Below are 26,049 nucleotides of genomic sequence, written 5' to 3'. Positions count from 1 at the left end.
CTATCTGTCTGTCCGTCCCTCAGTCCATCTGCATGCCCATCCGCACGCCCACCCGCCCGGCCACCTATCCATCCATCTATCTATCTATCTATCTATCTATCTATCTATCTATCTATCTATCTATCTATCTATCTATCTATCTATTACATTTACCTCACTTGCTTCTTAGAGCTCATTTGAGAAAATACAACTGAGCAGAGTGTTGTTCAAGGACACAAGAGTGGCAGCTGGTGATACAAGGATTTGAGTCTATGACCCGCTGAGCAGTATTCCAATGGCTTATCTACTGAACTACTACAAATGGTCATTAATAATTACTATGTAAAATGCTAAATTGTAGTCATATATTCTTTGCAGGTATATTGATTTTTACCATTGTCAGGACATGATAATAGAGCTTTGAATCATGACTGAGCTACCATTTGCAAACTAGCTGACATCCATCAGCTATAAGTAACCCATTTAAGGCAACAATGTGAAATGTACTAGTAAACAGCAGTAAACATTTCCACTCAGCAACTCCTATTTTTTGAGAAGGGAAAAACTGCACACTTCATGTTGCACATCTAGCTTTGACACCTGCAGTAAGATACTTATTTTATGGAGAAACGCTCATATACTCTATGTTTTCCTTGTTTTGTTAATGCAATGCTTTAAAAAGGTCTGACTGGACAAGTGGTTTCCTAAGGTCACCTAATCAATTAAATGTAGATAGTGTTGGCTGCCTTGATTTATGCTTCCACTTCCATCACTCACACTGATTTGATAGTTAGAACATCAGTACAATAGCTTGCTGAGACATCAAAATGAGAAAAATGGGGGGGGGGGGGGCAAGGCAGTGGGTCTGTTAGAGGGTCTGTTAGAACTGTTTACAGCAGAACAGGACAGGGCTATGTTACAGGACTGTCCAGACCTTCAGGTCTTTGTTGGAGTGCATGTATTTTCATGTACAAAACTACCAATCACTTTATCAACCGCGCCCTTTTAATGATCAAAAGTGTCAAACTGACATAGGGGCACATTATTTCATGTATAGAACTCTATACTATTACTGTATTCTAAACAAGTAAAATAAAACTACACTTAAACATTGTAAACTGTACTGTATGCAGTCAAAATGTAGATCATTGGGGAATATTGTACAGACAAGTTAGATAGATAGATAGATAGATAGATAGATAGATAGATAGATAGATAGATAGATAGATAGATAGATAGATAGATAGATAGACGTTATTGATACCATTAGGGAAATTCTTGTTACAGCAGCTTTGTCAGTTAAAAGATACAACACACACAAAAATATAAAATGTAAAATTATACACACACACACACATATGTGTGTGTGTGTGTGTGTGTGTGAGGTATCTATGTATTTATTCTAAGAAAACTTAGAAACGACAGAACACTATTCCCGAAAATCTACTGTGGCTTTGTGACTTAAAATGAAAAGTCTACCCCATTCATTACTATGGAAATGGGCGGGATTAGAAAATTGTACTTCAGCCAGCCACTAGAGGGCCTCAGTCCACCTTTATATTACAGTCATTGGTCCATTCAAACTAATTAGTCGTGTGCGCATGTACACCACATGGCCACCATGTGGCAGTGTTAACCCGATTCTTTGTCCTTCTTGCATACATCAGAAGAAGAAGATGAACAACCCTCGTCACATGCTGAGAAACCTAGTTGCGGTTTCTTACTTCAGTTATAAAACTATTAAAGGAAGGCAGATCACACTGACATGTGCCTGTGCTCGGGGGAAGTGGTGGAGTGAAACAGTCAGCTGGGGATTAATACGAAATGGATCAGTTGTGTTGAGAAATGGATACATCAGGTGAGTCTTATGGAGATTTGTACTCAGGGTCCAGGGTTCAGATACACAGGCGACTTGTGTTTTGCTTTTGGATCTTAAGTGTTAGAGTGTTGTAAGTGCCATTGGCTTGCACTTCCAGGCTGACAGCATGCATATTAGATAAGTGTTGACATTGTGAAGATGTTCCGGTTGTCTTTCACTGTTGTGAAGCATGCAGTTTATTCTGTTCTGCTCAACTGGAGCTTTTCGTTGCTTGGTCAGACATCACTGAGTGTCCCTCCTGGAAAATAAGAGTTGCATGCCTAAATACACTGTAAAAAATAAATAAATAAATAAAGCAGTGGGTCTTTTCATATAGATAGTCAATATTAGATTTATTAAGGCACACCTTATAATTAGCATTCTATCAATATGTGCCTTAGGAGGATCATATTTAAATCCACTGAGCATAACCAGCCACATAACCTGTTATTGCTTTTCTCAATTTCTTAAGGTTTTAAATGAGCCTCATGAACATATCAGACTGAAATGACCGGCTTGAGCTGTATCAACACTGTATCAGGCTGTCAAACCTCAGCTACTTTACAAGAGTCTGTATTAAGCTTATAAAGTGATCAGTAGTGAGGGACATCCTACATCCTTGCTGAAGGATGTAGGTGTGGAGAAGAATGGGAGTTACTTCCTGTATTTGCACACGGAGGTAAGTCTGGTAAATCTAGCCAGTGGCTTGTGTGTGTGTGTCTTTTTCAAGCACACACACACACAGATCTTTGTGTCAAAAGCTAATTGTGGCTCGGATATAATATTCGCTGACTGACAGCATGTCACAAGGTTTAGTGAAATGAGCTGGTTTTGATTCCAGGAAAGGAGAGAAAAGAAAGGGTAAGATAAAAATACACTTTTTATTGGATGTCATTGTAAAGTATGCCTCTTTGTCCTGCCGTGTTTACATGAAAACAAAGGTTTTATCCAGGGCAAAGCTGTGTGGTGGTGTTAATACAGAATCAAGTCTGCATATGTGGGTTGAATCCATAGTGTGCAACCCTAGTGATGCAACCATAATTTTATGTCTTACACATCGAATTACTCACATGTTTCACACAAGTAATTACTAACTACGCTTATAGGGCTTTAGATTTAAGTCCACAGAAGAACAAGTGTATGGTGAATGCAGCAGTACAGGAACAACAGGTTTTTTTTCCCCCCTTTACCATGTTTGTGTGTTGTGTTTTTCTTGGTGAGGCTTTTCACAGGAGACTTTGGCATAAGGCACAAAGTGGTCTAAGTTTACCAGCAAGGTTTCTGTTTTAGTGGTGGAAAAAAAATAAAAAATAAAAGGATTTTTAATGGTTGCTTACATTATTCTGCTGTCTGGCGTGTATACCATGTTCCATGACCTTGGAATTAAATGATTTATTGTCATTTTATCCCATTGAGTCTTAAAGGTTTGATCCTTAAGTGAGACATATTGTAGTATCTTAATATTTTTTCTTCTTCTTAATATGTCTATTTTTATAGGTAGTCTAATGGCAAAATGGGATAACTGGTAGAAACGAAAAAAGTTATTTTTATTTATTTATTTATTTATTTATTTATTTTTATTGATTGCTTGCAATTAAAACCTTTAAAATCCCTTCTGTCATTGCAGAGAGTGTAGCTCCCTGGTAGCAACACCGGGGTGCCTAGTGAAAATACCTCTTTTAGCATGAAAGTAAATATATAAAGAATTAAAATAATGAGACGTATCTGAATAACAGTGAAACTGTAAAAAGACTGCAGTTGACAGTGGAGTGCAGTTTACTGGGGGAGTTTTGTGGACCCTGTGAATAAGACTTTTTAAACTCTTACAAAGAACTAAGGACAAACGCTTTAGGGGTTCGCACCTTGCAGTTTAAGGGTCCTCAATTTGATCGTGATCGTTGGTGTCTATGTGGAATTTCATTTAGTCTTTCCAGTATCCATGTGAGTTTCTTCTGGTTCTCTGGTTTCCTCACGCCTTTCAGGGTGTGTCTTTATCTCGCCCGGTGTGTTTCCAGGATAAGCTCGTGGTCTACCATGACACTTATTTTACTACTTATGTTGCCATTTGGCAATGTATAATATAATGTAAAATAAAATCTGAAATAATAATAATAAGGTTTCAATTTTTGTGATGTGATAAAATGCAGTGTAATGTTTTTCTTTCTACAGTTAATATCAGGGAACGTCTTACTAGATGTTAAATAAGACATTAAAAGTCATAAGTACATATTAAGAAAATAAGTTGATGTTTAATAGTAAACACTCAAATATGTTTCTAAAGTCGTGTCAGAAACATGCATGTAAATGCACTTTTAAACCCCCCTGCTATGGGCCATACCATTTCTTAACTGGTGTTCCTGCCTCAGGCTTCACGCTCTCATTATACATTCATTCACTGTTAGCAGAAAATTGTATCTGTCTTGTTGAAGTTGTAATTATCTTAGTTCTTATTCTTGTAATTGAAAGTGAACTGCCTTAACTGACACAGCAATTCGTTTTACCACACCATGGAGCTATGGTAACTTGTGTGTAATGTTTCTGAAATATAACTCTAGCTATATGCTAATGTATTGAGGGGTGGTGGGAGTGCAAGTAGTTATGGCTCTAGGTCGTTGTTTGGAAGATTGGGGTTCAAGCTGCCACCGTTGGGCCCTCGAGCAAGGCCCTTAAACCCACCTGCTCCAGGGGCACTGTATCATGGCTCTGACCCCCAACCCCCATGGATGGGATATGCGAAGAAAGAATTTCACTGTGCAGTAATGTATAAGTGACAAATAAAGACAACTTAACTTATTCTGGTTAACGGATAGTGGGCTGTTAACTTCTTTTTAGTGAAGTATAATGTTTACTTATATGGAAATATGTCATTTTAGTGAATATTCCCATCCAAAATCTCTCACAGTATATAAATTGTTATTTTGATACTTGTCAAGCCATTCAGTGAGCCCTCATGCTGTCATTGAGGATGGGGGTGGAGTCATCCTGGAACAGACCACGCCCATCAGAATAGATCTCAAGTTCCATGTTGATTTTTTCCCCATTTTTGTTATAAACGCGTTCCTCAGCTTCCGATTGGAAAAACACGTATTCTCCATATTTGCTAAACACACGAGGGTGAGTCAAATGACAGCTTTTTTTTGGCAAATGGGTATCAAAAAAGTCTATCAGTGTTCATAGTTTCTATGATGTGTCCAACATATGAGTGTTCCAACATGCGTCTGTATTTCTCCAGAAAATAAGTTTATTTTTCTAATTCATGTTGCACATTTAAGGTTTTCATTTGACTGACCATCATATAAAGGATATGTACATTTTTTTTTATTTTTTATTGAAAGCAACTAAATTATGCAAAAGATCAAAAGTCACAGAGTTGTTAAAAAAACAAAAGGTATATATCAAGAAATAAAACAAGTTCTTCAAGTGGAAAATGATGAATAGGGATATCAGATCAGATTACCAGTGATTACAGTGTGTGTATTATTGTGACTTGGAGTTCTGAGTTGAATGACCTTTAAAATTCCATTGAAAGTGTGAGCTCTATGGTTGGAGAGAGAGAACGTAGCTCTGGTAGTAACACTGGGATGCTTCTAAAAATATACATCTTCCTGTAAGAATGATTAAAAATATGAACAATTACAACAGCAGTGTGACTGAAAAAGTATCTTTAAACCTCCAGTTTATAGAAGGCTGGATATTACTGTGGGGTTTCAGGAGCTAAGCCCTCCAGAATTTAGACTTTAAACACTGAAGTATTTAAAACAGTTTGGGGTGTTTCTTATTTTCTTAATTGATTTTGTAGTTAAAATGAAAAGTAATTAACACTCACCACAAATGGTCTCATATATTATCTATACTTGAGATGTTCATAATAAAATGAAACCTTGTTTTCAGTGGCCTAAATAGCCTTTAAGGCACTCAGTGTTTACATCAGTTACAAGTTGCACAGGCTGCTATAAATTATTGTTCTGTCAAAAAATATTAGCCCTTTTTATGCTGTTAATGATGGCTGAAATATGAAACTGACTTAAATGGAAAAAAAAACATAAGGCCCGGTTAAAATTGGCTTCTTCATTCATAATTTACGTTTTTCGAAAGCGTGTCCAAGGGAATTCACTTAATTCATTTCTTTGCTTATTCAAATTTTGACACTTGTAGTCCACCTTTGCTAATCCTTATGGGTATTTGGTCAGCTTGCTCAGCATTTGTGTACAGAAGGGGTGTGTAGGCCATGTTTCTTCAGTGCTGAATTGATTTTGCTTCTTTCACTGCTGCTGCTGGACCATACTAAAGTGTGAAATCTCTCTCTGCAGGAAGCTGCTGCCAGCAGCCGAGCGGGTTCCTCCACGCAGACCCGGTGTCCAAATTTCTGGATTCTGGAGCTGTAGACTCTCTTTGTCACATGGTAACGAAAATAAAATAAGAATATCTCTTCATTGAATCTTTTATTATTATTATTATTATTATTATTATTATTATTATTATAACTTATGCTTTGCACAAATAGATCTACATCTCCTATCTATAGAAATAGATAAATGTAACAAGATGACAGTCCATTCAAGACAACAATACAAAGCAAGAAAAATCAACTACAGCAAATAGAAAACAACCAAATGAAGAAGTCAGTCTCCAGACCTGATCAAGAGAAAGCAGTGTGAAATAGATATAGTGTGAAGGATGGTTTTCCTGGTCGAAAAGTTGTCACAGACAGACAGACTTTATTGGTACCATGAGGGAAATTCTTGTTATAGCAGCTTATTCAGTTACAAGATACAACACACACATAAATATAAAATGTAGTAGTGCAGATATGAGACACAGTTATTAGTAACATCAGTATTTCTTCACAGTACACACGTGCAAACTGCGAGTAGATTAGAAATATAAAGTACCAATATTGATGCTTAATCCCGGGGCTAAAGCAGCTGATATGGTGTTTAAAAGCTTCAGCATTTTACAAAATTATATTTTAGGGTTTTTTTTCTATATTTTACCAGTAAATATTTGTTTATAAATATTAACTGCCATGCAGAAGAACAGGGAAAGAAAAAGACTGAAAATGAAAGATAAGTTAAAAGAATTTTCCAAATTATGAATGGGATGTATTCAATTATGTCTAAAAGTTCATGCCTCCACCCGCCACTCCACGTTTCACTAACCACACCTTCAAAACTAGTCACATTAACAAGGTGGAGTTTGGTGAGGGAGGCCGCAGTGAAGCCAACAGTCTTTGTGAAGGAGTTACAATATACAGTGACTGAGAATGGAGTGCAGGCGCACCATTTTGAAGAGTTTTGCATAATTATGGCTAGTATGGTAGGGTCAGTACCATTGAAAACCTGTGTTTGAAATGTACAGTCAAAAAACATCCCACCATCTTCAAGATATCTGCCTAGAAGAATGGGCCAAATCCCAACTGACATAAATCTGTTTCTGTGGCAATAGTAGTGTGAAGAGGTTGAATACTTAGGCTTGACAATTTTTTAAATAAAGACTTTTGACTTTAGTCTTTACTTTAGTAGGATTTGCAAGAAAAATATTAGCAATCTGTGTAACTGTAATCAAGACATATCTGTTTTTTAAGCGAGTCACTATCTGTCTCCAGATCATTTTCCATAAGCTGAAGCAGGAAGCAGTTTGTATGGTGTAATATAATGTTTTATTTTATTGTTTACTCTACGCCAGGATGTGCAGGGTTATAGACGAGTGCGCTGGAAGGTGTGGCTCTGCCACATTGGAGCTCTATTTTCCTTGGGCACGCTGCTGCTGTTGTTCAGGTGGCGACCTCGCCTCAGCGTTCTGGCTCGTTGCTCCTCCTGCCCCATTTCAATGGCAGATATCTTGCTGCTGAGGGTAGGATTAATAATTCATTAATGTCTAATTCTGTACAAGAAATACTAAAAAATGTTTTTAACACTTCCAATTCATCAGATTATTATTTTTTTTTATCATATAGGATAGTTCTGGGCAGCAGATTGCCATAGAGGTACAAACAGAAGAGACTGAAGAGGGGAGGTAAGACTGTAATAATGTTAATATTTAATTATAGCTTTTTAAATAATAATAATAATAAATTATTATTATTAGCTTTTTACTTATTTTCTTTATTATTAAATTTTTTTTTACTTGAGCACTTGACTGAGGCTGATGGAGATGACTCCATCATGATGTGTTCATACAGAGAGTTTGACTGTCATATAGTCATTTCCAGGCATTTACTGGCACCTTAAAAAATAATGAACAGAATATTCTAAAATATATTTACAAATGAGACGCCTCTTACTCTTCATCTAAAAACATATTTTCAACGTTTCATCCTTTTTTAGATTTGCTTTAAAAAAAAATCCTCTCAGAATGTACAGTATGTCAAAATTATTGACCCCGCTAAAGACACATCCTTGAAAAAGTTCCATTATTTGCCAGTTGTTCTCATCATCTGCAGGAAATCCAGTATTGCTTATGAATTTCCTGTGTATATGAGGTTGGACAAATAAAATCGCTTTGTCATTCCTTATCATTAGGAAACTCTAAAAACTTTCACCCCAGAAGAGACGGACGGTTGTTGACTCATTGTCATTTTTTTTCTTTTCATTTTGACTAAATAACCCACTTCTCTTGGTTAATCCACCTTTATTACTTTAAAAATCTCATATATTTTTAGTAATATGTTGCTTTAATTTGAATTTAGGTGATGGAGCATGTGCCCGTTGGGTATCTGTTTTATCAAAAAGCTGTAAACATATTTTTCTCCAAATACAGCTGTTACAGAGGTCAAAATACATTCAAAGACTACTTATTTAGTATTTTTGTTGTAACATATAATATTAATAATGATGGTTATAAGCTGCATGTTTATATTAGATGTTTTATATATATATATATATATATATATATATATAAACATGCAGCTTGTAAGTTTACTAAGTGCACTTTGTATAAAAGTGGGTGCTGAATGAATAGATGTACATGTAAAACCATATAATGAAGTCTAAAGCAGTAACTACAGGATTTTGGATGTTACATTATTAAGAAAAATATGACTGTAGCTTGAGCCTCAAAAACCCTGGTCTGCTGAAAGAAATCACTAAATAGGCTAAACATTGGCTAATGATTAAAGTGCCATGAGGAACACTAAAGCAGCCCGTACCTCAAAAACACTCTGAGAATGCTCTTCTGTGCTTGCATACAGGAAATTCTGTGAGTAAGCTTTTTCCAGTTTGCAGAACCATTACAGAATAATCACATTTTTAACAGTGCAAATGATCAAAGAGGTTCAAACATGAAATGTCCTTGTGTGACCTGACCAAATTTAGGCCACTGAAAACAAGTCCAAACCATACATTTTTAATGAAGCATCTAATTTTCCAAAATAGTAATGTCATCAAGGTCATAAAATGGTCTCAGATGACATCTTTAAGAAACAGTACAGTCATGCACAACCACATTCATCCATTCATCTTCTATACCCGCTTTATTCCTAATTAGGGTCGTGGGGGTCTGCTGGAGCCTATCCCAGCACACACTGGGCGAAAGGCAGGGGTACAACCTAGACGCGTCGCCAGTCCATAGCAGGGCCACATATAGACAGACAACCACACACACTCACACTCACTCCTATGGGCAATTTAGAATTACCAAACAGCCTAATGTACATGTTTAGGGACTGTGGAGGAAACCGGAGTAAACCCGTGCAGGCAACATGAAAACTCCAAGATTCAAGAAGCTTTATTGTCATTTCAACCACATATAGTTGACGCAGTACATAGTGAAATGAAACAACTTTTCTCCAGGACCCTGGTGCTACATAGACATACAACATAAAGATCAAAAAACAACACAGAGCTAGGACCAAGGTTTTTGTCCTAGCCACATAAAGTGCAAAGTGTGCAACTAGGTGCAAACAGTGCAAAGACAATACAGTACAAAAAGAAAAAGACAACACAAGAACAAGACACTTAGTGCCGAAAGTAAAAAGAACGTGTGTAGTGAAATGTAAAGAAATGAAATGGAATAAAAATGAAATGATGTACAGAGTAGCAGCGGTTGAGGAAGTGAAATAGAAATAGGCATAGACATAAATATAAACATAGCAGCATAATGAAATAATTACAGGGTTTGAGGTAGTGCAATAAATAGTGAACAATATAAGTTGTGTGTCCACACAGGTGAAAGAGTGTGTGTGTATGTGTGTGAGAGAGACAGAGAGTTTTGTACAGTTCAGTTCTCTTTAGTCTTGTACAGTTCTGAGTGTATGTGTGTGTGTGTGTGTGTGTGTGAGTGAGAGAGAGAGAGAGAGTTTTTTTTGTGCAATTCAGTCCTGGGTGTTGAGGAGCCTGATGGCTTGAAGAAAGAAACTGCTACACAGTCTGGTTGTGAGGGCCCGAATGCTCCACACATAAAGGAGCCTGTTCGAACCTGGGATTCGAACCCAGGACCTTCTTGCTGTGAGGCAACAGTGCTAACTAGTGTTTATATTTCAATCATTTACACTTGCAGTACATCAGTTTGCCTCTAAATGCACTACAGATAATGTATTTACAGTTTCTGTTAAAATCTCAATCGTTTCTTTTTGACTTGCAAATTGTCTAAACCTGAGCAGAAAATGTAAACAGCCAGATTTTGTATACTTGGCAAATTAGGTTGACTTCATCCTGAGGGTAAATCTGAGCTACAGTTTGTGAAAGTTTTCAAACACAGCAGGCTGAAGGAGTCTATAGCCTTATATCTTGTATAGCAGCAGGAGAAATCATTCTCCTAGTCATGTGGTTGATACACGAAGTTGTCGCTTAAGACTCCAAGTATTAAATCAGTAGCAGTTTTTATGTCGAGTATTTAAATAGACAGTATCTCAAGGCCATTTATTGTCATTTGAATCTTGCCAGATCCTTTCAGGAATTAGTTTAGCACTGTAATCATCTCAGATAACCACAAATGCAAACATTTTCCCCTGCAGTTTAGGGCTTGCAGGAGGAGAGCTGGATGAGAATGAGTGCAGAGACAATATCCAACTACACAAAGAGGAGGTAAATTCGACAAAAACACTAACAGTTGTAATTGTTTCTAATGTTGTTTTTCTGTCTTATTAATGATTGCTTCTTTTCCGTAGAAAACCCTACTGCGATACTATGTTTTTGAGGGCATGCGATATGTGTGGTTGCCCAAAAAGGGTGCTTTCTGCAGAGTTAGGTAAGAGATAGTGTAAATATTTATTTGCTCTATATATTGGGTTTTTGCAGTAGAGAAAATAATGTGAAATTTTTAAAAATAGTTTTTACATTTATGATTTTATGTACATTTATTTTCCAGTATTCTTAATGAGGGTTGGACTTGTGCTGATCTGCATCACCGACAGCAAGGACTAAGTCAAATGGACCAAATTTCAAGGTCTGAAATTTGTTAATCACATGACGCTTTCTCAAATGACGTCACACAGACATATCCATTCCCATTTAAACTCTCATCCTAATTTTTTCCCGTAGGAGACAGATTTTTGGGGACAATATCATTGATGTACCTGTGAAATCTTATTTGCAGTTGCTGTTTGAAGAGGTACCTTGTTTTGCCGTGGCTTTATCATATTTTTATGCAGATTTACAGAAAAAAGTAGCTTGTGTGTGAGATAAGGCGAAAAGATAAACTTATTTTGTAAAAGATCAGGGATCGTTTAATGGAAGGAAACATTACTGTCATGCACTATTCAAATATTGTAGAACTTTTGCAGTAAAATAACAAATCTCCAGGTTGTTTTATCATAACCCAGAACCAGTGCAAAATTCTGATATCCTTCCTCAGGTATCACACAAGATGATCCAAGACATACGGCTCAAGCTAGAAATAGTATAGACAATTGATTGATCAAACACAAAAGTCACAGAACCAGCCTTATAACGTTTCTGGCTGTGAAGAGTAAAGTTTACTTAGAGAACAGTAAAACATTAGATAGTCTAATGTAGAAGTTATGAAAGCAGGCACTAGTTTCTGTGTCATGTGGGGTTAGCATACTTATATCATCGCTCATTAAAGCAGGTTTCTGATAAGCTATCGCCAGAAATAATTTTTAAATCTTGCTTGATATGGAATATTTTCTATTTTTAAATTATGTTTAATCAGTGCTTACAGGTCACGATATTAACGCAAAATCAAGCAAACTCAAAAAAAAATAATCGGAGAAGCTTGCGATTGTTCAAAGTTACAGTAGATTTGGGAGTTTGAGACCTCTTAGATTTCCACACATCGAACATAAGTATCATAGAAAGTAATTACATATGTGTTTTAACTGGTAGGAGTTTAAAAGAAGAATCCTGTGCCTGCAGTTTTACCAGTTCAAGTAATTTTCTACAAAAAAAACACCAAAGGCAGTCTCAAAAAAACCTATTGTGAAATTTGTGGATTAATCATTTCCTCATTTCAATCCAGTTTTATCTCGATCTTCATGCAGGTCCTCAACCCCTTCTACATATTTCAAGTGTTCAGCATCGTCCTGTGGATGTTGGATAAATACTACTATTATGCTGTTTGCATCTTTGTAATATCTTTCATATCCATCGCCGTGTCCTTGTATGAGATCCGGAAGGCAAGTACATGACGTCATATCTGCACCTCTTATACACCCACAAGCTTATGTAAGATAAATAAGATATATAAGCTCCCCTCCCATGTTTGACTTATCATGACATATTCATTTATCTAGCTTTTTTGCATGTCTCTGTAGCAAAGCACCACTCTGCGCAGCATGGCCCAGCTCATTGTGAACGTCACTGTACGCAGAGCCACTGGAGGTGATCTTGCTTTAAACAAAACATGAGGCAGTTACATGCTGTATAATTACAAGTGATGTAACCTTCCATGTACATTACTGACTTCTGAATTTCTTGTTTTATTCACCTGCCAGTGTGTGACTTTTCAACTTGCGTGTTTGCGTTCTATACAATTTAGAGGAGCAGTGTGTGAGTTCGGTTGAGCTGGTACCAGGAGACTGTGTGGTGATTCCTGCTGAAGGTCTGCACCTACCATGTGACGCTGCCCTGCTGGCCGGGGAGTGTATGGTGAATGAGAGCATGCTGACTGGTGAGTAAACTCGAGTACTCTTATATTATGACCCATAGGAGAGTTTGCATCAGGAAAAATCTAATAAGAGGGTATTGGGACAGACTAAGGTCTGACTAATAACAAATAAATCGGTGAAGGAAACCTTTACCTAATAACATACTTAACCCACCAAGACACCAACATCATTTTCCCTCTTTTATATCTTCAAGATTCAAGAAGCTTTGTTGTCATTTCAGCCACATACAGCTGATGCAGTACATAGTGAAATGAAACAACGTTTCTCCAGGACCTGGTGCTACATAAACATACAACATAAAGATCAAAATACGAAAAAAAAAAAAAACACAGAGCTAGGACCAAGGTTTTGTCCTAGCCACATAAAGTGCAAAGTGTGCAACTACAACACAGACAAGACAATACAGTGCAAAAACAGTAGGTACAAAAAGAAAAAGACAACACAAGAACAAGACACTTAGCACCGAAAGAAAAAAGAACATGTGTAGTGAAATGTAAAAAAAATGAAATGATGTACAGAGTAGCAGTGGTTGAGGTAGTGCAAATAGAAATAGGCATAGACATAAATATAAACATAGCAGCGTAATGAAATAATAACAGGGTTTGAGGTAGTGCAATAAATAGTGAACAATATAAGTTTTGTGTGTGTCCACACAGGTGAAAGTGAGAGTGTATGTGTGTGTGTGTGAGAGAGAGAGACACAGAGAGTTTTGTACAGTTCAGTTCTCTTTAGTCTTGTACAGTTCTGGGTGTGTGTGTGTGTGTGTGTGTGTGTGTGTGTGTGTGTGTGTGTGTGTGAGAGAGAGAGTTTTTTTGTGCAATTCAGTCCTGATGGCTACTCTGTATTGTAGTGCCACACAGATACAGTGGGGTCTAAAAGGCTGAATATTGAAATATTTAAAAGGAAGAAAGTAAACAATCAATTTCTTATCATTTTTATATTTAATACAAAGTATTCCTTTGTGCTGTTGACCGTACTAACTGATTTGAAAAGGTCAGATTTTCCTCATGCCTAATCTCTTCTGCTTCTGCATGTGCATGTGTTCAAACGATTTGACCTAAAAATGTATCCTAGGGTTTTGCACAAACTTGCAGAGTCAATGCTGGCTCCAGTGCACAGTGTCATTAAGCAAAAAAGGGAAATATCAGATACTAAGATCCTCTGAAATTCATGTTGTTATTTCAAAGATTCTACTTTCCAGTCAACTGTCAGTAATATAATCTGTAATAAAAACAAAAGCTGTATTTAATTAGAAAAGAATGTAGAATAAAAGTGCTCTAGGATTTTTGATCCCACTGTAAATGAAATACTCTGATGCAGATGTCTCTAAACATACTAAAATATTCTGTGCATGGCCTAGAGTTTGTGGTGTATTTGCTAACCATCAAGTCTCTTATAACTAACACAATCGTATTTCCTCTTTTTTGTTTACTTGAGATGACTTGTAAATATCTAAAGAAGAACTATGGATCTATTTACCGTTGTGAACTCAGCAGTGCAAAGGTTACATTCTCAACCATAGATAAGAGCAGCATGCAAAAACAGGCCTGTTTCACTGAATATCCAAACATAGCCTAAAACATTGACAACCCTAAAGTTTGTGGTTCACTGACACATAGCTTCAGTGTAGGAGAAAGGCTACAGAGTGGTGTAGTGCCAAAGTATTTCAGACTCCCTATAAAACTGAGAGAAGCAGTCCAAAAGAAAAATTGTACCCATTCCTATTGTGCTTCTTGTGGGTAACTATAATAACATAACTTACATAGGCTTGTACACTGTCTATTATAGCTGTACAGATTATGCCTCTGTACAGCTAAACAAGCAAATAACGGATTAACATCACTGAAATTTCTCAAAAATGGGCAAACAGCACTGGACTGTGCTTCTCTTCCCTGAGCTCTGATGTGGAAGATTAATCCTTTGGGGAATGCAGTCATCAACACAGTGCACTTACTGTTTTTCCGTGTGGAACAGCCAATTGGGAAATTGGGAATGTCAAATATCTTGCAGGGACTCCCTAGGAAGGGATACAGAGCATGCTAGGATGAAAGGGAGAGCACAAAAGTATATGCATACATATATTTCTCACAGGGGAGAAATATATATATCTCTCTTTCTTCCTCTAACACCTCTCCTTCAACTTCACCCTCGGTTGTCAGGTGAGAGCGTACCTGTGATGAAGACCCCATTGCCAGTTTCAGATGTGACGTACAGCCCCGAATCTCAGCGTAGACACACACTGTTCTGTGGTACACACATCATCCAAGCCAAAGGGGGCTGTCCAAGTGGGAAGGGGGCCATAGCTGTAGTTACACAGACAGGTAATTGTGAACACAGGATATTACTGCAATGCCACGTTTTTAGGAATTCATTTGGATGACCAGGTTTCTGCTACAAACCTAGACCTGTTGTTGTTGTTTTTTTTTTCCTCTTCAGGCTTTTTCACTGCTAAAGGTGACCTCATCAGCTCTATTCTCTACCCACAGCCAGTTAACTTCCGATTTTATGCAGATGCCATGAAGTTTCTCCTTTTCTTAGGAGTCGTGGGTAAACTCATATTAATAACAAATTATTTTGATTGTTACCTATTGTGTAGGCAAATCAGTACTATTTGGTTATAAGAGAATCACATGATAAATGTCCTTGTCTTGCAGCACTGATTGGCACAATATACAGTATAGTGATACTATGGAGGAGCAATGTAAGTAAGACTTAGTAACATTTAATATGTAATGTTGCTGTGTATTGATATTAAAAAAATCATATCCATAAAAATGTTTGTTCACAGACGACATGGGCACAGCTTGTGATCCGTTCTCTGGACATTGTAACCATTGTGGTACCTCCAGCCCTCCCTGCTGCTCTAACAACAGGCACAATCTATGCCCAGCAGCGCCTTAAGAAAAACGGTGTGTTCTGCATAAGTCCACCTCGCATCAATGTCTGTGGAAAGATTTCTCTCTTCTGCTTTGACAAGGTAAGAAAAGAGTGGTGTGAGGTGGAGAGTGAGGACAGTTTCTGATCTCTACATGGTAAATGCTTAAATGGGAACGTTAGTCATTAAAGGCTTAGGGTTTGACTAATTGATTAATTAAACCTCCCCCTTCCTAGAAACTAAACTTTAAACTAGACACATATGTCAGGGTAGTTAAGTAGATTAGACATTAGGTGAATTTCCTTATTGACACCTATTCCTTATTGTCACTTGGCTATTCTGGTTTGCACTCTGGTGACCATGGGAAAAAAACTAACAAAGAGAAAAGTACAGTTGAGTCTCTTTGCTGGCTACATACAGCTACGTATATTTTGGATGCAGAAATGGACAAGAATAACTAGAAGAAATTAGTGGAATGAAGTAGTTATGGAAGATGAATGAAGAAATTGCATACTATGTCACATTATGTATGCATATGTATTATGTTTATCACACACCACTATCAGTAATGCAACAGAATATCATGGTCTTTATTTGTTTTTCCCATTGCTTAGCATATCTTGTGATATTGCAGTATGTGTGTATTAGACTACATTCAAATCTCCTGCCACCATTCTAAAAGCTTTGTGTTTCTTGAAGTAGTTAAGGGTGGGATTTTCAGCTCTCTTTGGGATCAGGGTCCTGTTGTATAAGCCACAAAGCTTTAGCTACCTGACTTTGTGTGTTACATTTGCCTAAAGAGTTGGCTGATGATTTCTTCCATCTGAAAATGTTTCCTGTGCCATTGGTTGCCACACAACCACAAAGCATAACAGATCCATCCCCTATGCATAACTGTTAGATAAATGTCCTTTTCATCAAATGTTGCTCCTTTTTTCTCCAAATATAATGGTGGTAATTGTGCATTCCATTTTTATTTCATCATTCCACAACAGCTGTTTCAAATATGCCTCTGGCTTATCTAGATATTGCACCACCACATCTGTGTCAGCTAAACTTTCCTGTAGTTCCTTTTTTAATATGGGGATTTTGCATTTTTCCTTTTGGCAGTTTGATCAGAAAGTATTCTTGGTCTTCCAGATCTTGCCTTCTTTAAAATTCTTCTCTTTCTTAATGGAATATTGAATCTTGCAAATTGTGAACTGGAGGCAGATTGATATATTTAATTATAGCTTTTGTTTTCTTTACATGCATCAGCTAGAAATTTATGGTTGTTGCAAGGCTTGAGAATTTATTATGCTCGGGAATTTACATGTACTTGGAGTTTACATAATTACATCATTTAATGTATTTATTTATTATTAAAATATTGGTATGAAATTAGTTTAATTAATGTTTAGGATCTCTGTTTCTTTTTTTCTCAGACAGGTACTCTGACTGAGGAGGGTCTGGATGTGTGGGGGGTGAAGGAGGCTAGTAGAAATGGTGCAGGGTTTCATGAGCTCGTAGCTGACCCCTATCTTCTCTCGCCGGGACCCATGCTGTGGGCCTTGGCCTCCTGCCACTCAGTAGCTTTACTTGGAGATCAACCTATTGGAGACCCACTGGAACTCAAAATGATTGAGTCTACAGGCTGGGTGAGGACACATTTATACACACGGCTTGCCTCTTAGGACTGTGCAAATATTTTATAAGGTGGCACTATTTAACTAGTTTGTTTGCTGCACGTGTATCATCCCGACTAACAAATCCTCTTTGACGCCCATGTATTTTAAACTAATGTTTGAGTTTCACATTGGGATGTCAGCAACTTACATCAACCATCCATGACTGCAACTTTTTAGTTTTACTTCCATTTGGTTCCTGTGCACCTGCTTTATATCAACATTTGGCTTGGGTTAAAGAAAAATGGAAGAGAAACTACAGTTTTAGCATTGTTTCCTTAACGAGGGGAAAATCAAATGCAAATTCTGCTTAAAATAATGGAAGTACAATTATTACTATTAAAAGGTACCGTTTTAGTAAGACGTGATATGGTATTATTCTGGATTTTCCCTTTATTTCCTTTTTAATTTAGTCTTCTCCAGTTTCCAACCATCAGTTAAGTCTCCCCTGTCATACAATAGCTACCAGTCTGTAAAGGTGAAGTATATCATATATCATGTGCTTCCTCCAAAACGTGTGAAGCCAGATGATCGTATCTCTTTGAACCTGTTTTTAAATTCTAAATCAATCGCTTTTCTTCTGTGCCACATGGGAGCTCTGTAACGATTAATATGTTGATATGAATAAGATTATACTAGAGATAAACTCAAGGTGTCTTTACTGGATTTACTTGGTTTATAGCTTAGTACAGTGTCTTGATAAGACGTTAGAAAATGCTAATAATGTAGATTTGAAGAGTAGAGAACATGCCTGTGAAGATCTTTGTTGTAAAAATGGCAGAAACTGGAGGAGCCGACTAACGAAACGGCCACAAATGTTGAGTTTGGAGGTCATCGGATCCTCGCGATGATGAGGCCACCTACTTTAGGTCCTGAGGGCATAGTGAGTACACACTGAGGAAATGAAACTGATCCAAAATAAGTAACTTATAAGTTTCACATCACAAATGTTTTTACTGTAGTATTTCCAGTAATTTGTTCCTTTTTTTTTGGTTTCCTTTTCCAGCCTGCTAGTCAGCCGGTGGCAATAGTGCGGCGTTTCCCTTTTTCTTCCTCTCTACAGAGGATGAGTGTGGTGACTGTGGGCTCGGGGGGAGGCTCAGCTTACAGCTTTCTCAAAGGGGCACCTGAGATGGTGGCCAGTCACTGTGTGAATGAAAGTGGTAAGAACTGAGATTCTAAAAAAAAAAAAAAAAATCTCAGTTGTTTTTTTGCAGGTCTGTCTTTCAATGGTCATCTGATTTATTTGCCCTTTACTTTGTGCCTTAAAGTACCTTCTCAGTTTACCAACACACTCCGGGAGTTTGCCAGTGAGGGCTTCAGGGTCCTAGCGCTCGCCTACAAGGAGCTTGATGCCCAGACAGACCTGAGCAGTATTGAAAGGTAAGTTGTGTGAGTTTTCTTATACAGTTAGTTTATTTACTAAATTCATGACATTAATGAAATATGGATATTATAGTTTTTTATTTCTTGAACTGTACATAATTTTCAACATATTTGTTGTAGGGTAGAAGTGGAGGCAGATTTGCAGTTCCTGGGGCTGTTAGTAATGAAGAACCAGGTGAAGCCTGAAAGTGCAGGAGTCATCAACATCTTGAGACAAGCACTAATCCGCCCCGTCATGGTCACTGGTATGCAGTTTATGATTATATATATATATTTTTTTTCTGTTTTTATATTTATGTTTCTATAAGGTGTCCATACCTAAAAGGTTTGCATACCTTAGAAATCTAATAATAATAATAATAAAGACAATAATAAATAATTAGATTTAATAATAATAATAATAATAATAATAATAAAGACTTTGTGCTTCCAGCTACCTTTTGTAATTCTCTGAACAAATGTACATTTTAGCCCACTTATTTACCTTCTTCTCGACACATTCTTTTTTATTAAAACTCAGGTCAGTGTTCCTAACCAAGCTGTATTGTGAAATGTAAAGAATTTCACTAAATTGTAAGGCATATGTGACAGATAAAGGCATAAAGGCCTTCTTCTCCTACTTCTTCTTGCAAATCCTGTTCATAACAAATCATCTACTCAGAAACTATGATCACAGAAAACTATTACTGCAGTTTATATTACTTCCAGTACCAACCATCTGCAAATTCCAGCATTCTGAGCATGTGATTACTTTGCTAGACTTTATAATTATGTATGTTGTATTTATTTATGTATTATGTGTATTTATTTTGTTAGCCAGATTCTAGAAGCAGTTTTCCACACACAAAAGCATCATGTGTTCTGTGACTATTCACATGCCACTTTCACTTCTCTTTCCCTCAGGAGATAACATTCTTACAGCCCTGAATGTAGCCCGCACATGTGGAATGACGTCCTCGCATGAACAGATTATTTTTGTTCATGCGTCGCCCCCTACTGCCAACTCAAGGGCATTGTTACGATTTCATCAAGGTGATGGTGCACCTGCTGTCGTCAGCACTCAAGAGACCATGGATATTCTGGAGCAGGTTCTCATTCAGGACTTTATATATTTCATCGCTTTTAAAGCAGTGAACAACATTAGCATGTATTGCTTTCTTTATAGTACACAATTTTAATTGGGTTGCAAAAGCATTGTATATTCCTAAAATCTTTCTCTCTGTTCCATAGGGCCTGTACCAGAACAGTATTAAGTATCATCTGGCTATAAATGGAAAGTCCTTTGCAGCTCTGTGCGATTATTTTCCAGAGCAACTACCTAAGGTACATTACTAAACTGGACGTGCATTCATCACAGACCGATCGCTTTCCAAATTGGATGTGAACAGACTCTGGTGTGTGCTTACTGCAGGTCCTGATGAAAGGAACAGTGTATGCTCGGATGTCTCCGGACCAGAAGACTCAGCTGGTTAAAGCTCTGCAGAAACTGCAGTAAGAGAATGGAAGCTATATGAAGTATAGTTTAAAGACAAGTTTAAAACCATATAAACCTTTCTGTTTTATTCTGTTGTAGAAGATGTAAGCCTTAGTTCAGTTTTTACATCATTACCTTGGTCTAGGTCTGTGAGGTGTTATTTAAAATAAAACTTTTGCAAGACACCATTATTTCGAAAGTTTTATTTACTATTAGGTCCTTATAGGTGTTATTTATTAGACTGGTTGCTTGAATTGTATGGGTTTAATCCAACTTGAAAACAAATAGCCCTATAGAATAATGTTAGATTGAACATACTATGGAATAATAATAATAATAATAATAATAATAATAATAATAATAATAAACTAGACTAAAATGTCCAGTGGTTCCAATAAATAGTGAGACCATTGTTTAGTCCATTTATTCACTGTTTGAAGCTAATTAGTACTGTGTGTATGAGAAGTAAGGAATCTAAAACAATTCTAATTATAATAGTCTTCCTGTATAACTTTTCATTTCATTTCATTGTCTGTACCACTTATCCGATCTATCATTGGATCACGGGGAGCCTGTGCCTATCTCAGGCGTCATCGGGCACCAAGGCAGGATACACCCTGGACGGACTTTATTGTTTTATTTTGTGACTTGACTCAATTTAATTTATTTTTCCATGTCTCATGTATAACACTACCTACTGGGTGTAAAACAATTTTGTCTTCGCATACATTAGGGAGGGCGACCTGAGAAAAATGTCATATCACAATACTATTTTTACAATACGTATTTAGGTCTGTTAACAAAAGTGGCAGCAAAATAGAAGTTAAATTGTTAAGAAATGTGTGGAAAATGTATTTGTTTTATTTATTTTAGTTTTAAACTGTATATCACATAGCTTTTGAATTCTCAAGTCTGAAGTTATTGAGACATTTAAAGAAGGTGTCTCTGTGGTGGGAGCATCTTCCGCACTTTCTGCTTTCTGTTTTTGTTTTGTTTTTTTGGTACCATGAGAAGCTCTGGGTTTTCTTTGTGGTCTTAATAACTTCAAGAAACAAAGAGACTGATTGATTAAATAAGGGGATATATCAGTTATAACATAAGTGATAACAGGAACTGACTTGTTTCACAGACATTCCACTTCACACTGGGCTGCATCACACCACCCCATTGTGGATTTTCTTCCTGTCATGGGAATACAATGCATGTCTGCAGATTTAAAATTATTGCAGATAAAGGGCATCAGGAGAGGCAAATGAAAACTGCTTCATCAACAACAGTTTATGTCACCAGAGCAATCACACTTTGAATCACCGCAAGCCTTGTTGAATTTTCTCACGGACGATGCAAAAAGACGCATTTCTTCTTTCAGTTTTAGTCAGAACAATAAGTGACACATTGTAATGTTATCAAACCATACTGTGAAGATGTTTATTTCTAAGTCTATTCTCCTCTCCCCTCTCCAGTTACAGAGTGGGCATGTGTGGGGACGGAGCTAATGACTGTGGAGCGCTGAGGGCTGCTGATGTTGGAGTCTCTCTGTCTGAGGCTGAGGCTTCTGTTGCCTCTCCCTTTACCTCCAAATCTGACAACATCAGCTGCGTGCCATTGCTGATCAGGTTCAATAAAAGAGTCATTCTTTCTTGTTACCGAATCATAGGCGTAGATGTTTTCTTTGCAGAATACTCCTCTCATGTTACACTTTCTTGGTTTTGGATTTTATTCATAAGCTTTTTAACAATTAGCATGTCTTTTGTTTAAGCAGAGAGGGAAGATGCTCGCTGGTGACGTCATTCAGCCTTTTCAAATATATGGCATTGTACAGTCTGATCCAGTTTGCCTCTGTACTCATCCTCTACACCGTGAGTACTTTAATGTTTGTGTTATTACTGATTGGAGGCTAGAGTGTAAATCAAAAATGGAGAGATTATAAAGTGACCAGAGGGGACATTTAAGAATCTCCTTTTTTTGGTTGTATTTGAAGTATGTTGTGAATTCACCAAAGCAGACCCAAAGCAGACCAGGGGACTCAGAAGTAGTGTTTTATTGTAGAGCAGAACACACTGCGGTGGTACTGTAGTCACCAAGTCCAGTGAAAAGAAACACGCATTACAGTTTTAAAGGCCTTGAGTGGGCAGGCCTTGAAGGTGTGACAGTACAAAAGCCTTGAGGTTATAGTCCCCAAAGGGGGGGTAGCCCTCACAGGTGTCTATCCCTGGTATGCTAATGCAAAGCTTAGAGGTGATACTCAAAGCATTGAATGGGAGAAAGGTCCCCAGAGTTTACTCCCCAACTGTAGGCTAGTTCACAGTTCCTGATAACCGTCTGATTTGATCATTTGGTGGTGAGAGCTGGGATATGTAAATTTTTATTCAGAAAGGAATGTATGTTACAGTAGATATCAAAATATGTTTTCCTACAAGTATATTTCCTCATTTTTTAAACCATTTCTGTCTTAGGTGAAAACAAACTTGGGCGATCTGCAGTTCCTCTTCTTTGACTTGGCCGTGGTGACTGTGCTCGCTATAGTGATGGGTCGAGGTGGCCCTAGTGATAAGCTTCAACCCCAGCGCCCCCCCGCCAGCCTCCTAGCTCTGCCTGTTCTTTTAGCTTTACTCCTCCACACAGTAATGCTCATCCTGGGTCAGGTGGCTGCTCTGCTCATCACTAAATCACAGGAATGGTGAGTCTGAGAAATGTAGTTTATAGTGGTTGATTGTTTTTAGTTCACACATTTATAATGCTCCTTTGTTGCTCTTCTGTAGGTACATTCCGTTAAATTCCACTGTGGCTGGAGCAGAAAATTTGCCAAACATGGAGGATGCAAGTGTGTTTGCTCTCTCGGGGTTCCAGTACATCATCATGTGTATTGTTGTGACGAAAGGCTACCCTTACAAGAAACCGCTTTACAAAAATGGTAATATATAACGCAATTAACATTTTGGCATGTGAGCCTTTTGAGATTTGGAGTCGCCTAAAGCCTGCATTACTCTGTACGATTTTTAGCGTCAAAGACTCTCAACGAAGGCTGATTTAGTGCCATTGCAAACAAAGAGTTGTGTCTGAAATATTTGATTAAAAGGTCAGTATGTGAATACTGCTATGGCTCTTGTCTAAAATCCATTAAGAGGAAGGCATAGGATTGCACAAAGCTCAAAGGACTGCTACAAATTCAGTAATGCAAATGAGGAACCGTAAATAACTCAAGGTAATGGACAAAATAAAATCCTTATTACCTTAGGCTCACTTTAAAGAATGCTTCTGTTTATGCAAGCTCATTTTCTGCATGAGCTTAGACCACACTGATTCATGACAGTCATTATTGTGTAATGGTAGGTCTGTCTTTAAGAGGATCTTCAGCATTTAATCTGACATGGAGAACACATTATCTCGGTATGGTTTAGTCTTCAGCCACGATTTTATTGGGATGCAGTCTAACAAGTAAAAAAAAAAAAAGACAGCTGAAATCACACAGCGTAAAAACAGGCTTATAACTCTAATTCTTTAAACTTTATTTTTGACATATTGCATGAGATTCTGCATTTTAACTTTTTCTCAATATTTTTTTTTTGTTGTTCCTTGTAGTTGTTTTTCTATTCGTGCTGCTGATCCTATTTGCAGCGATGATTTCGCTGGTTCTGGTCCCCAATACCTTTTTTCACAATTTACTGCAGTTGTATAACATTAATGACATGAACTACAACCTGTTGCTGGTGGCACTCGCTGCACTCAACTTCTTCATATGCTACTTGCTGGAGGTAAGAAACACCAAAGCAAAGCAGCTTTTGCCTGCAACTGTATATTATTGTTAATTTGCAATAAGGTTTGTGTAGTTGGATAGTGGATTACTCTCAGACATGATGTTTTTCCATCTATAGGTTTTTACTGACGCATTTGTGCCAAACTGCCTCCGTACCCTTCGTGGAAAGCGGGAGTCGAAAAAGCAGTACAAGCGTTTGGATGCCCAGCTAGCAAAAACTCCATCATGGCCACCGCTGGATCAGCCACTTTACCCATCACAGTGTTCTGTCATCGGAGTTAGCTAGCATAAGCCTCCTGGAGCAATAATAATTAACTAATTCATTGTTATTTTCCAAGTGCCACTAATCGACTACTACCTCCTAATGCATAGATAGATAGATAGTGAAGTCATAACATAATACTTGATAAAATTCTCCTAAGGTTTTGGGCAGGTGTCAGTAAAACATCTGCTCAGAGAAGGAATGCTGGGAGAGAAAATGCAAATGCCATGAACCACAAAATCCAAACAGGATTCACCAAGGCTTCAGCTAACTGCCAAAATCATTAGGTGTATCCCAAGTTGCATACTTTTGCACTATTCTACACCATTTTCAAGCATAGATTGGTGTTCTGGTGTCGTGACAAAGTGCAATTCAAATACCGGGATGAAAAAATAACGTGTGGAGATGTTTAAGTTTAAGAATTTATTCTCTTGCCACTAGAATTGTTGTATTGTAAAGTACTGTTGATTCTCAAGTGTTGCTTAGAAGGAACTGCTGGTATGTTAATTAGTGAAGAGCAGTTTCAGTCTCCCTCAAGTTGTGAATTGTCTTCAGGGCTTACTAAGATGTACCGGATCTGTTATCTGTGACGGACACTATTGTCAAAGCTTATTCTGCAACAATGTAGAAGCACACATTTAGGCAGAAAGTGTTAGTAGTGTTTATCTCTTCTTGTTCACTTAAGCGTTACCAGTTTCCTATCACCTTACTTAAAATCATTAGCCTCACTCCTGATGAGGATGCAGTCATGTGCCTCAAACCTTGTCACCTGTCACAGGCACTCTCATCCAAAAAAAACAAAGGCTGCATTACCCATAACCTCATCTACCTTCCTCTGTTGTCTCAGTCTCTAACAGCTGTGGCAGATGGGCTTTGGAATTGCCAGTCTGCTGTAAGAAAAGCTGTTTTTTTTTATCTCTGTGTATGCTTTCTTTCACACTTCATGAGAAACTGCCAGGGGTGGTGGTACAGGTCTGCTGTTGTCTTGGGAGATGATGCTTCACACCTCTCTCCCTGTCTCATCTCATCCTCAGAATTCCATGCAGCTAGTTACCTCCTCAATCAAACTTCTGATCATGGTCATCTGCCCCCATCCTAGTCCCCTAGGAGACTTTCTTGAAGAAATGGACATGCTCCTGAAACCTTTCCATACCCACAGCTGCATTTATTCTCCTTGACATTAAGCATTAACCTCCAACACACTAGGGAATGCCATATGCCATAAATGTAATGCTGGACACTCAATGACTGAAAGCTTTGCTTATGTAGCAGCAGATGGGAGGGGCTACCAGGATGGAGGAGAAGAAATTTCCAAGATGACCGTCAACACTCAGATGGAAAGGACATCTTACAAATCCATTTGAGAGGACGCTACCTTTATTAACTTTACATACTTTGTGGTACAGGGCATAGTGTGTAGTATGTCATTTGGGACACGACTACATCATAAAACTTTCAGTGCTGCAACTATTCAACATGAAGTACTTTATGATTAAATGAAGAAATGAATCAGAACGTGTTGTGCACTATCCAGTACTGTTAATGGGAAGTACTCGTGAAAATTGAGGTATACCGCCTATTATATATGGCACCGTTATCGTAATAAAACACTGTGTATATATTCAAGACTCACATTTGTAATGCAATAAAAGCACTTTAAGACGTTCTTGAACCTAATCTTTATTTATATTTGCAAATGTGAATAGTAGCATTTCTAAAATATACAAAT

The 26,049-nt window shown here is 37.6% G+C and overlaps 1 protein-coding gene across 3 annotated transcripts; it reads left to right on the top strand.

The window, feature by feature from the left end:
- Positions 1–1,650: 1,650 nt before the first annotated feature.
- On the top strand, positions 1,651–25,986 carry atp13a2 (ATPase cation transporting 13A2). 3 transcript variants are annotated; one of them, XM_058409494.1, is made up of 29 exons: positions 1,651–1,837; positions 6,148–6,239; positions 7,523–7,690; positions 7,794–7,852; positions 10,791–10,860; positions 10,944–11,023; positions 11,144–11,221; positions 11,317–11,386; positions 12,276–12,410; positions 12,549–12,615; positions 12,773–12,904; positions 15,062–15,223; positions 15,339–15,449; positions 15,557–15,603; positions 15,691–15,879; positions 17,202–17,414; positions 18,223–18,324; positions 18,448–18,604; positions 18,713–18,824; positions 18,948–19,072; positions 19,731–19,915; positions 20,058–20,150; positions 20,239–20,318; positions 21,765–21,917; positions 22,064–22,160; positions 22,758–22,981; positions 23,064–23,215; positions 23,884–24,056; positions 24,177–25,986. In XM_058409494.1, the coding sequence occupies exons 1-29, from the start codon at positions 1,825–1,827 to the stop codon at positions 24,342–24,344; spliced, it is 3,507 nt and encodes a 1,168-aa protein (XP_058265477.1). In that variant the 5' UTR covers positions 1,651–1,824; the 3' UTR covers positions 24,345–25,986. The 3 variants fall into 3 exon arrangements, with proteins under 3 accessions (XP_058265477.1, XP_058265478.1, XP_058265481.1); XM_058409495.1 differs by lacking the exon at positions 1,651–1,837 and adding an exon at positions 2,527–2,698; XM_058409498.1 differs by lacking the exons at positions 1,651–1,837; positions 6,148–6,239; positions 7,523–7,690; positions 7,794–7,852 and adding an exon at positions 8,776–10,281.
- Positions 25,987–26,049: the final 63 nt, after the last annotated feature.

This window comes from Hemibagrus wyckioides, linkage group LG15, assembly GCF_019097595.1.
Source record: "Hemibagrus wyckioides isolate EC202008001 linkage group LG15, SWU_Hwy_1.0, whole genome shotgun sequence".
Classification (NCBI taxonomy): Eukaryota; Metazoa; Chordata; class Actinopteri; order Siluriformes; family Bagridae; genus Hemibagrus; species Hemibagrus wyckioides.
This window is presented reverse-complemented; position numbering and strand designations above follow the sequence as displayed.

Bases quoted from the DNA above. Each gene is read 5' to 3' on its own strand.
- atp13a2 (XM_058409494.1), top strand. The intron at 15,450-15,556 runs GTAAACTCATAT...CTTGTCTTGCAG, and splicing joins CCTTTTCTTAGGAGTCGTGG to CACTGATTGGCACAATATAC. The intron at 23,216-23,883 runs GTAATATATAAC...TGTTCCTTGTAG, and splicing joins GAAACCGCTTTACAAAAATG to TTGTTTTTCTATTCGTGCTG.